The sequence below is a fragment of the Megalops cyprinoides genome, chromosome 18, assembly GCF_013368585.1.
Source record: "Megalops cyprinoides isolate fMegCyp1 chromosome 18, fMegCyp1.pri, whole genome shotgun sequence".
Lineage (NCBI taxonomy): Eukaryota > Metazoa > Chordata > Actinopteri > Elopiformes > Megalopidae > Megalops > Megalops cyprinoides.
In genome coordinates, this window is record NC_050600.1 from 20,950,505 (window position 1) to 20,963,364 (window position 12,860).

Consider the following 12,860-nt stretch of genomic DNA (forward strand, 5'->3'; position numbering starts at 1 on the left):
TACTTTTAAAATGTAAATCACTCTGCTGTGAAAGACATATTTCTGCACTTTCATGACTCCTGTAAGAATAGTGTTTTAAACACCATCCTGCCGTTCAGAAAAGCAGGATTGTAAATAAACAAGACTTTGGATTCATTTCCCTCTTAAATTGTCAAGCGCATTTAAAATGACTGCTGCTTAATTCAGTGGTCGTCTGCCCAGTCTCCCCAATTATCCATTTATTTTGTGAAACTACATCCTACACGTCTGGTTAGGTGTCATTTTTTAAAGGACATGGCATCTTGCATTCATCCGTTGCTTTATTACGAAATCCGAAAAGAGCCTGTGGATCAGTACAGGATCACAGCCTGTTTACTGTAACCGCCTGTTCTCTAATCAGCTGTACCATGTGCCCATCGAGGGTTCCACATAGCCCACAGGATAAGAGTTCATATTTTTTCCATTGCTCTCCTTCATAATTTTTAGTTATAAAATGCTGACATAAACTGCATTTGTTAAACCTACTCAATGGAAACCACTGTTCTGGAGCTGCAGCAGAGGAGATAATGCATTTGGCACTTGGAAAAGCTACAAAAACCTGCATTATATCCCTTTGTTTGTCTTAAAACGTTAAAATCAGAATTTGCGTCGGTTCAGTGTGAACCGCTCTTGTGACAGTGCCTGCTTGTTAAAGGTATTCATACATAATGTTCAAGGGTCACATGGGAGCATTCCGTAAGCACTGTCAAAGTCACGCTCATGAGTTAGCCACTTCACAGTTTCAGTGGGTCCCAGGCATAGCCACTAAACATGTCCAGGTATACTTTACAAACCCAGGCCTATATACTGTAGATAGGCCACTATTGTCACCAGTCAGGAGTGTCCACACCACCTCATCACGGTTCCAGGGCAGCTGCTCCTGTCTGCTCCAGGTGTGAGTTGCAGAGCCAGCTGAGGGCAGAACTTGGTCGAAACACACAGCACACAGATTGTAAAAGACATGCAGGAAGCGGAATTATAACGCTGAAAATTCCATTTTCTCGGGGAAAGCTGCATTGGAAAATTTACTAGGCTTATGACAACCCCACAGAGCTGTCTGTGGCTCGTAAAGTTTTATGCTGAACCTCGTAAAGGCCTGCTCTCCATTTGGTTGATCCTGGCCATCTCACCGGTAAATAAAACACGTCGCTGTGGTTGCGTGCACCCTTCATCACCCTAGGTGGGTCTGATAATGTTAAGCCAATTATGTTTGCCATAGGTACTGTACCACACTAAGTGATTAAGCGAGTGCATGTGCGTGATTGCGTGAGGGAGAGTGTGTGCCTGTGTGCCTGCATGAATTTGAACGAGTGGCTGTGTGTGTGTGAGCGTGAGTGAGTGAGTGAGTGTGTGTGTGTGTGTGTGTGTGTGTGTGCGCGCTTGCTCGAGACTGAGTGTGTGTATGTACGTGTGTGCGACTGGGTGCGGCGCTGGAACAGGATTTGGCCCACAGCCACTGAGAGCATAACCCAGTCAGGCTGGGCATAAATAATGCAGTGCCCATTATGGCAGCCCGCTCAGGTCCACTCTGGAAGTGCTCAAACTCTTGATTACAGGGGACTTTCACACTCCAGTCTCCTGCTGGGCTACAGGCATGCAAGGCCGCCTCTGCTCTCCGCCCCCATACAGGAACGGCTCTCAAATGAGTCCAAGCTATAATGGACTGCGGTAACCCATGGAGTCATTGTTAATACTGAGGTGACTTTCAGACCTGCCGTGGAAGAGAACACCTTCATACCTGAACTGTGAGCGGCAGAATTACACGCTAGAAGGCAGGAATAGGATTAGCCATCTGAAAGCACAGATGGAATTCGCCATAGGTTCCTCATCTTATGTCTATGTGTGGAGCGTGTGTGCTCTCCGTGTGGAACTAAGGCCCAGCGTGGGGCGCGTGTTTTCATGTGTGCGTGTATGCGTTCATGCATGCATGCATGTATGCAGGCACAGGGGATGGAAACGCAGACATAGCATGCTCTCTTGCTCATTTGGGTATTGATCACTGAGGCGATTAGCTGGAAGTGTTTGAGCACGAGAGGTTTGCGCCCAAAGAGAGCCAATGAAAGCGGGTTGCTTTTATTTCATTTCCATACAATAGACTTCTTGGAGCGTATAGCTGAGAGAGCAGCATTTTATGATGAATAACTTCCTTAAACATTATTGCTGAAGGAGGAGGAGGAGGCGGCTTTATACCCTAACACCCATAAACATGCTGTTGTTGCTCTTTCTAGTTAATGAGATGAAGAATGTGACGAAACTCTCCGCTGTGTTAGTCTCACCGAAGTTTTAACAGCTCCTGGTTACGCTAGCAGTAAATAAACTTTTACCACATTGTACAGTACTTCGTATACCCTGTGCAAGTCCTGAGTTGTAACTATTTTACTGTTATGGAATGTGGAAGTTTAATGGTTGCTTCAGCTCAGTGGGAATGAGTGTGGAGAATTTCCATATGGTTGACTACTTTTACAGTAGGTTAGGTTTGAGATATTGTCAGTGAGTTTTGACTAGGGTAGGATCAGCTAGCTGATGATTGGGTACAAAGCAGACAGCTGGTGAAGCACAGGTGAAAATGAAGCTAGCTGGTAGGTGATTGGATAATTTAGTACCTGCTCACATGTGATTGGTCAGTTACTAGATGATTGGTGATCGTGAAACCAGCTGATAGGTGATTGGTCAAAGTGTGCAGCCTGCTGGTATGTGGTTGATTAACAAGTGTGGTCACTTGGTAGGAGGTTGATCAGAGTGATGGCAGCTGGCAGGTGATTGGTGAGTGAGCAGTTTCTGAAAGTTTGTTGGTTGGTGTGCTTTCATTTCTCCAGGTCTTCTAAGGTTTCTGAAAGTTGAGGTTTTTAAAGGTAACTCTGACCACTTAGGGTTGAATGTCGAGCAGGCGGTAATCAGCACTCCGATTATTTATGCCCTTTCTGTCAGGGTGAAGTCTCCATGGAAATGCAGGGGGGGAGTGCTTACCCAGGGTTTTTAGATGGAGCTTCTAAATTCTTCTTGCTAAAGTGTGTCAGGTTTTTATGAGCATTTAAAAAATGGATGTGTTGTCAGACTCAGAGAGTAGTACTCCTAGACAGAAAAATCTATTCTTGGGAGCTTTCAGTGAAGAGAACAGAAAGAGGGTAGAAGCGAATAAACAGCTAAAAAATGTGTTTCCTGTGGTGAAGTACATTGTATGGTGTATATGAACTACATAAACCTTATACTGAAAAAATGTTAAATGGTGTATACAGTACAAAGCGTATGTCGCATGAGTGATTATATACACCAAGACTAGGTCTAGACTTAAATCCATTTATAGTTAATAGTTAATAGTTCTGAGAATAGTTCAGTTGTCTGATTCATGTCTTTCAGTCAGACTTGATTTGAGCAGAGCAGAGCTAGTAGGTATTGCTCACCTCAGCAGACTGGTAATTTGTCAGAAATGCCATTTGAAGTTGGCTGCATGGGTAATATGTCTGTCTCTGCTCCAAACTGCATCAAAGTGCGGGCCTCACTGGCTCAGTTTCTGTGAATGTGTGCCCCAGGGCATTCTGGGATGACATCACTGCATGAAAGTTTGATGAGGGTGCTTGAGTGCTGTTTGAGCTGTGGGGAAAAGCATCAATGAATTCTTGATGGAGGACACCGAAAAAGAGTCCCGAAATATCCCCACTTGAACTCCCCATTACCTTGTATAAGTGGACCACCTTGACGGACTGCCGTTGCCCAGCGGTCGCGGCCCTTTGAGCCCAACACACTCGTCACTCCTTCCTCGCTTTTGGCTAGATCCTGAACACAGCGGTAGTGGTTATAACGATGCCAAGTGGTTTGGGGCAGTTTACCTCCTCCTGTTAAAGTGTGTAGATCAAATGCTTTTAATGCGAGAAACAGTATGTCTCCAGGGGGTACATCACAGGGTGTTTCTTCTCAAGTTTAGCTATGTGTTACAATTCCAAATTGTATCTCTCATACTAGTGTTTGCGGAAGGAGCCGGTCCGTCACTGGCTGTCCTCCCCCTGGGAGCGCTAGTCGATAGAACATTGGTTCCGTGCGCGATTGTGGTTTCTGAGTGGCGTCCTGGGGCTCAGAACGAAGGCCTCTTTCAGCAGACATTGATCCAGATCCATGTGAAGGCTTGCTTGGGTGAATAGGCGAACGCATCAGCATGTGCGGAGACTTCCGGCAGCTCTCAAGGCCGGGCTAGCGCTAATGTCAAAAAGGCCGCCAATGCCGTGGGGCACACGGCACCTCACAGTCAATGCCGCGGTTTGGCCAAAGGTAGCCGAAGGTTCTAAAGCCTGACGCACGCCCGTTTCGATCTTTAAAGTTCACAGCAGAAAATAAGGACAACAACAAGACATGCTGTGAGCCTGTATGAGAAAATAAGGCGCAGTGGGCTTTTTTTTTCTGTGAAAATGTCCCCCACAAGATCAATAACAGCCTGGAGCGAGGTGCATTGTTTAGATTTTCTGTTGTTGAGTTGTAGGGTAGGAAGGTAATTTAGAAAGCTCTGTGCCTGGCCATGCAACACCCCCTCCACCCCCACACACACACACACACGCCAAACTCCCCTCTTTAGATTTGTGTCTGTAGAGACTGATCCGCTGGAAAGGTGGCTGTTGGCAAATGACTTTGAATGTGCGGTTCCGAAGTTCTTTGTTTTTGTTAATATATTTGAAACATCAAATACAGTATATGATACGTATATATCGACAGAGGTGAGCAAAGAAAAAAATATCATTTCACAGAAACTAACACTGTTTCCATTTGAGTTGGTGCAGCATGACACATATGACACTACAGTAGTTATTTATGTAGAGTTCTATCCTGTGCATTGACTGGTTCCTGAAACGATCATAATGTCACTGATGAGCAGAACCCAAACTGGGCAGGGGGGGGTGCAGCTCTCCATTGGAGGCATTTCCCCCAGTTCTCCTTCTGGAAGCTGTCACTGGAGCTGGCTCCATGCGGGTTTGCCATTCTGCATGTGTCCTTTTCGAAGGTGAAAGTTGCTTCTTGTGTGTAATATTTTAAAGGCCAAACAAGGAACAAATATCAAATGTGCATCCCGTCTCAGAAGTTTAGAAAGCTGTCTGGTGTAACACGTCGTACCTAGAGTGTGTTTATCCAGCCGAATAGCGGTATTGACTGTGGAAGAAATGAAACCCTGTGCTGCTTGGTACATTCACAACCCCATGTAAATTGCAGTTAATGCACGTCCGTCACTACACTTCAGACTCTACTTGGACTACCTGGACTGACCCAGCACACAATTGCCCCCCCCCCCAATTAGTGCTGTCGTAAATTGCTGTGCTTTTTAAATTGTTTTTTGTTGCCGCCTTTACCCTGATGCTCATTGCGCCGTTTGAAGTTGTTGAAGTTTGCTGTTTGAAGGTGTATCGTATTAGTTGCCCTATACGCTGTAGTTGTACAAATCTGATAGTACTGTGTCCTCAAACAGACCTTGCTCTCAGCTGAGAACTGTCTCATTGTGGAACTGTACACATCCTGTCCCCGTACTATAAAAAACTAAAAAATTACATTTATTTATTTAGCATCTGCTAAATAAATAAATGTAAATGTAAATGTAAATGTACATGACAGGTGAGGAGGACATTAGTGTCAGATTTATTGCATGTATGGGTGATATTTGGGACCTCATAGTCTGTTATCTTACATTGGGACAAATGTAACGATGGCAGACTGCCATCAAATAAGTAGTATGCCACCATAAATTGTGTAAAACGGCTTTTGGTTAGAGCTGTGGGGATTCACGTTATCCGCTCTGTAGTATGCAGTACCTGAACCATACTTATAGTACAAGGCATATTATCGTGAATCTGGCCCTTGATTTTATTGGATAGATTTCCAAGATCAGATGTCCAAAATATCTGTCGCCTTTCTACCCATGGCAACAGCAGAGGTGTATTTTTAAAGTTAATAGTTCAATAGTTAAATAGGTTTAATAGGTTAATAGTTTGTGCCTTGAGTTGGAGTCAGAGTATGGAGTCAGACTAGTTGCTCATAGCTGCCAGCATGTGGGTGGTACTAAAAAGCTGAGCCCCTTTGTGGGACTGTGCACCCCCTGGTGAGTACATGGGATGCAGTGTGCACTCACGGTGTGAGGGGCACCTTGTGCAGAGGACGTCAGGACAAAGTATGCTGCTGCTCGGGGATTTGGGCTGCAGTAATGTGAACCCCAATCGGTCAGTTTAACTCTGCATTACCTCAGGAGCCCTCCTGGGTTCAGAGGGCGAGATGTCTGCTGCCCTGAGTGCTGAGCGGCTAGGCGGTACCGCTCACTCGCTCTGACCTTGCACAGCTGTAATGGCTGTGTGTATGAATGAGCGTCAGCTGTGTGTGTGTGTGTGTGTGTGTGTGTGTGTGTGCGTTTGTGTGTGCTTGTGTGTGTATGTGCTTGCATCTGTATCTGTGTTTCTGATATATCGTGTGTGTGTGCGCTTGTGTGTGTGTGCGCTTGTGTTTGTGTGTGCTTGTGTGTGTATGTGCTTGCATCTGTATCTGTGTTTCTGATACATTGTGTGTGTGTGTATTTGTGAGACTGCTTTGCCAGAGTGTGTGCTTGTATGGCACTATGAGGGCATGTATCCTTCCACAGCCTGTGAGATGGTGGCAGTCTACTCAGAGACAGGAGCTGGCATTTGAAAGATGACGTTTGCGTGTGTGAAATGCTGATAAATGTCTTGAACACTCCTACGTCCTCTCTCTGTTGCCTCTAAATGTCCCCGTCCCCCTCTGTGTCCCTGCAGTGCTTTGCAGTGCGCTCTCTCGGCTGGGTGGAGATGGCTGAGGAGGACCTGGCGCCCGGGAAGAGCAGCGTGGCCGTCAACAACTGCATCCGGCAGCTGTCCTACTGCAAGAACGACATCAGAGACACCGTGGGCATATGGGGAGAGGTGAGGGCAGGGCCGAGACGGGGAGCCACTCCAGCGGGCGAGGGGAGGGGGCGGAGTGGAGTGACTTTGGGGAGGACTTGTGGAGAGGAGGGACTTTGAGACCCTTGGACGGGGGCAAAGGAGTAAAGGGAGATAAGCGAGACTGCCGAGTCTGACAAGACTAAAGTAGCTGTACATCCACATCCGCTCAGGTGTGAGAGTGCACAGTGTGTGTGAGAGTGTGTGTTTGTGTGTGCGTGAGTGCGATAGTATGTGTCTGCGAGTATGTGTGTGTGCATTTGTGTGAGTGTGAGAGTGTGTGTGTGTGTGTGTGTGTGTGTGTGTGTGAGAGTGTGTGAGTCTGTGAGTCTGTGAGCATGTCAGTGTGTGCATGTGTAGGTGTGAGTGTGTGTGAGTGTGCGTGTGTCAGTGTGTGCATGATACCGCAGTCTCTCACAGATGGTACACGGTGAAAGGGACACATAAAACCCAGATGAGCAGCCTGCTCTTTTCCCCTCTCTCCACTCTCAGAGTAATTATGACTAAAGTGATCTTTAAAAAAAAAAACTTTTTTTATAGCTTAATTAAATAAGATCAATTAAAAAAAACAGTAAATGGATGCGGCCAAAGGCCCATTCTGCTGTGCTTCATGTACCCACAATGCTCAGACTCCTGTGGATAATTGCGCGGGCTGCTAATTTGGATGTCAGTCTTGATGAATGCTGCCCTTTGTCTTGCAGGTCTAATTTGCTCTCTCTGTGTGGGCACATCCACAGCGCTGTCACAGAGGCACGCCAAGGTATCATTATACACCTCGCAACGGCGGGCGCGTAGCGTGCGGCTTCTGACCTCCCCACAAAAGGGTTCAGTGCGTGTTTCAGATGGAAGGCTTCTGATCATAATGTCAGGATGCAATTATGCCTTCACGGGGCTTACTGCAGGAAAAAGAAAAATGACCGACAAAGTTTTTTTTCTGGAACCTTCCGTGTGACCTTGCCGTTTGGCGGGTGGGCTGACTTTGCCCGGGGGTGGTGAGAGCAGCGGGGAAGGAGAAGTTCAGTGAGGCGGAGGGTGACGGGTAGGCTGGCGGAGAGGACCGGGGGGAAATGGCAGCGCCTTTCTTTTTGGACCGACCGTTGCTTCCTAGGCTCCTGACAGGGTGTCCATCGCCGATGAGAGCTTTCAGCCCCGCGATGAGCGATGGCGTCACGGAGCGGAACACTCGCAGGGCCTCCCGCTGTTCCGGCAGGACCCGCCAACAAGCCCACAGACCCGGGGAGGCTCGGGAGGGGAGGCGTGGGGGTGGGAGCAGTGGAGAGAGGTGTAAATAATGAAAGAACCCCCCGCTGGCTCTCCCCCGCCTGTAAATCTCGGGACCGTGGCTCAATGTCGCACCAGTGCGGGGCTGTAAATCAGGTTTGGAGGGGGGGGGCAGAGGACGTTCCTGCCAGGTGCTGGGCTGGCCTGTGCCAGAATTTCTCTCCTACAGCGCAGTAACACAAGTCTCCATTACTCTTCTCAGTGATACACAGCACCAGAGCCCGTGTTTCAAAAGTTACTGATCTGAGTGATCTGATATCCCAGTTAAGAGGTAAAGTACCTGTCAAAAGTTCAGATACACTTACTCAAAGAAGGGTTTTTCTTTATTTTCACTATTTTCCACATTTTAGAATAATAGTAAAGACACCAGAACTGTGAAATAACACAAATGGAATTATCCAGTGACTGAAAAAGTGTTCCACGTATCAAATCGTATATTTTAGATTCTTCAAAGCAGCCAAAAAGTTTTTTTGAAAAATTTGTATTTTTTGAAAGATATTCATACATTGGCATCAATTTCACTCTTTATATTTGTCTAAGTTGAAACAAATTTCAAGCATTTGAGCATAAGTCTTCAGATCAAAATGTCTTTGAATGCATGTTTCCCATCATCTTAATCAGGTGTGTCCAAACTTTTGACTGGCACTGTACATCACTTGGTCACTGATTAATTTCTTGTCTAATCATTTTACCTTCTCCTTGCCTTCCCTTCTGATCCAGAATGTTCCATCACCAGGCAGCTCAATGATTCAATTTACTTAGACTCTACTTTAAATATCGCTGTTACTTAACTAGTAGAGTCTGACGACCTGACTGCTTAATCAAACAAAATCAGTGGTAAAAACGCAAGCTTCCAAGGGTTCCGTTAGCAACAAGCCATACCTCGTATTTTACAAAGTAAGAAGGGCATCTCAGGCCGAGTTTAATGTCGCCCTCCCCACCGAGGCGAATGTGAGTGCCAGCAGCAGGCTGCTCTGAGTAAACGCTCCTGGCGTAACCTGATTAGGACTGTATTACTGCAGGAATTATAGAGCTCCTGCAGTCTCTGCCGCTGCTGTCACCACGGTGCCTGCGTGATCTCAGCCCTGACGGAGTGCAGTGCTATACAGGGGCAGTGTAGGAGGGCCAAGGCGTCTGGCTCAAGGTTCAGGATTTGCACAGCTTGTCTGGGAAAGATCGGAAAACTATAGCTCTGATGCCACGATTGATCTGCTGCAAATTAGAGTCGACGTTGATTCCATTCCATCTGGTCCATCATGGTTGGCTAGCCTTAAGGACCGCCACTAGAGCAGGAACGGCAGCTGTTGTGGTCAGTCGGTGGCAGTTCAACTGGTGTCACCCTTCCAACAGCTCCGTTTCCAGTAAGACATTCTTGTTTAATGTTGGCTCTAAGATAAAGTGCTGCCCAGTTTTTAGGGAACAGCCCTTTGAGAGACTGCATCAACGTGTAACAAGCACGGTGTTAGCGAAAAATTACCTCCTCAGCTCTGTGAAAGTCTTTGAAAGTCTTTGACAACAGCTTTAACAACTCTGACAGACAGCTGAGCTGCAGATGTTCGCTACAGTACCTGCAGCAGCCAGTGCGAGTAGCTGGCTGAGGCAATACTGAAAGGCGGTGTGCCTGCAGCAGCCCAATGTAGGTGGCTGGTCTTTGTGATGCGGAAGGGCGGAGTAGCAGTGTATAGCGACTTCCAGGAAGCCTGTTCCTTTCTCTTGAGTGACAGCTGTGGCCTCTCCGAGCAGGAGCGCCCGACTGCCTGCCCTGAGACTGATAACGGGGGCAGAGAGCGTTTATTCAGGGGGCCACTGCAGGACGGCCGTGACTGTTTGAAAGAAATCATTTCCCCATTTCGACTGTGTTCGTCGATACAAAGACCCCCCCCACCCCCCACCCCACAACTCTGCTCCAGCCACCATCACCCCTCAAGTCTTGGCGGGTTTAAATTTGGAAACGGTACCTCGTAAATCCCTGTGAGCGCTGCTAACTCTTGAGTCCTCAGAGGCTTTCTGTCATACTTTTTGGCAGTCTCAATCTCTCCAAAGGAGCATGGGATTAGTCTTAATATTTAAAAATGTGTGTACTTCTGCTTTTAACGCTCAGGATTTTTGGAGAGCCCCGACCATCTGTCTTCTCTGGTTTTGAATAGACCCCTCTGCGTTAACAGATAGCCTGCCAGTGGAGTTTTTTAATTAACCCTGTCTCAGCAGTTATTTTCAGTATTGCTTGGCACAGAATTCAAAGAACAAAATTCTCGCCCCTTGACTGTGTCTCCCTTTGCCAGTCTACCGTTCATTTGTAGTTCTTCGTAGTTGCTTTTTTAGCACCCTCGTTCTGTGTGGAGCTGGAGCCCTAATGTGGATGTTGCGCGTTCAAATCCCTGCAGCACCTCTGTTGTAATTTGTAACCCTTATGAAAGAACTTGACCGTAACCGCATTTGCTCCATAAGCGGGGTTAAACCGCAGGTTGTGTGAGTGAGTGATCACTTGCTCCGACCGCGCGTCGACCGTGGTTGACCGTCCCGCCTCCTGTTCCTCTCTCAGGGGAAGGACATGTACCTGATTCTGGAGAACAACATGCTGAACCTGGTGGACCCCATGGACCGCAGCGTGCTCCACTCCCAGCCCATCGTCAGCATCCGCGTCTGGGGCGTCGGCCGCGACAACGGCAGGTGAGGAGGCGGGGGGGGGGGGGGGGGGAGACGGGGGTCACATGGGCCGGCTCGAGCATCTTCCAAACTTCCACTGTGCACCCTCAATCAATTATATTCTCTGCCTCTTGAACATGTACTGACTTGAACTTATGAAAAAATGTGACTTGCTTGTCTGGAATCTCTGCCTTTACATTCGTGTTTGGTTTCAGTGTACGACAGCAAAGCTTTGGGTCCACAGAGGCATAGATAAACAGAACATACTGTCACACATTTTAATAGAATTTCGTTGTGTTGTATTTGAAGTGTCTCCGATGAACCACAGTCTCTGTACTTGTTTCATTCCGGTGGGTGTGGAGTTTTTGGGCGTAAGAGTCAGCACAAATCTATGAAAGTGCAGGGGAAGTTTTTTGGCTGGAACTATCAGTCAGCATTATCAGTCAGTCTGGTGAAAGCCATTGATGGCCTGTGTGTTTTGTAAATCCACCTTGGGTTCTGTATCTTGCATAACGGCAGAAAGCAGCCGCTTCAGGAGAAAGTTTGTCTCTCTCAGGTGTGTGTGTGTTTGGTAGGGGGTGGTTCTGTTCAGTGTCTGTGCTTTATTGTGCTTATCAGCGGGACGTCACAGCAGTTACGTAAGCCACTTGTACGCCTGGGAGACTGTAGCTTGCATTATGCAGAGACAAATGTCTCAGCAGCAGTATTGCCTGACTTCTCAAAGTTGCTGTGATTCATTTTTCTGCAATCAGATATTTTAGTTTTTCGAACGTATTTATTTAGCTGGGGGTCAGTAAGAAGGGTTTTGGCATTGCCCCTCTGCATTGGCCTTCCGTGCAAACCCCAGAATCCCAGGCCTAACCATTGCACTTTCTCCTGTAGCGTCATGCACAATTGATTGATTGATTGTCTCTCTCCTGAATCTCTCTCGCACGTCCCGCATTGATTGGGCATCTCACAGACAAGCCCCTCTGTGCTCTTCGGCACCAGGCAGAGTTCAGCTCATTACAGGAGCAAAGGCCCTCTCCCCGAAGACTCCGCCGCTCTCAGGGGAATTCATGTTTTTTTGAAGCGATACTGATGGCGTGATTATAAGGAAAGGTGGCTGTTCAGCTTCTCTGATAAATACGCGCCTCACGCCAGTGCAATCCCGGGGAGAGCGAGTTGGCAAAACATAGTGCAACTGGAGTCTTGAGATAAAACTTAATGCAAAAAGTTGAGCCCTTAACTTCAGTTCCCATCAGCACTTTTGTGAACCATGTACATGAAAGTTTCTGGGCTGATTGTGATGTCAAACCTACGTTTGCAGTAGTTACTGTTCTTTATATGTCCTTTAACCATTAATATTAGAATGGTCCAGGTGTGTGTGTTATTGGTGCACATGTTCTTGATAAAGTTTGAGGTTCAGAACTCTGCTGAATGGTACTCGCAATGCTCTTTTTGTAAACATGCATTTTGTAAGCAAATTGCTTATGTCAGTACTGTCGGTTGTAGTATAGGAAGTGGACTGGTGAAATCCTCATATTTCATATCCTTCCCTTGCCTGAGGGGGCAGCGACACACTGTAGCCTGACCACTATTTAGACCAATCACAGGGCTGCAGCTCTGACATAAACACCCACTTGAACCAATCACGTGGGGGCTACTCAAGGCTCCTAGAGTAATGGACAGAAGGTACTGTACACCGTGCGTACTAAGTGCATCAGAAGAGTAATTGATCGATGTACACATGGATTGAACAGGTGCTCAGGGAGGCTCCGAGGCAGCTTGCTTTGACAGACCTAATAGCGCGGTTGACGGGCAGAGAGAATGTTTTTCGGAGCTCTACGTCAACATCCCGCTTGCTTTTATCTGCCTCTGGAGCTTATGAAAGTTTCAGCGCTCCGGTTCCCGCGGTAATGGGAAAAGCTTGTCGGGGAGGGCGGGGGGGCGGGGCCTGACGGAGGCGAGCGTTTACTGCACCGCCGGCCTCCGCATCCGCGCCTCTCAGGGTAA

The 12,860-nt window shown here is 47.3% G+C and overlaps 1 protein-coding gene across 9 annotated transcripts in view; it reads left to right on the forward strand.

The window, feature by feature from the left end:
* The window catches only part of LOC118793070 (amyloid-beta A4 precursor protein-binding family B member 2-like), a 98,362-nt gene that overhangs the window by 57,614 nt on the left and 27,888 nt on the right, over nucleotides 1–12,860 (forward strand). For all 9 annotated transcript variants that reach the window (XM_036551026.1, XM_036551031.1, XM_036551032.1 and 6 more), the window contains 2 exons: nucleotides 6,774–6,920; nucleotides 10,762–10,889. In XM_036551026.1, coding sequence (XP_036406919.1) covers nucleotides 6,774–6,920; nucleotides 10,762–10,889 — 275 coding nt within the window. The remainder of the gene's footprint in view (nucleotides 1–6,773; nucleotides 6,921–10,761; nucleotides 10,890–12,860) is intronic.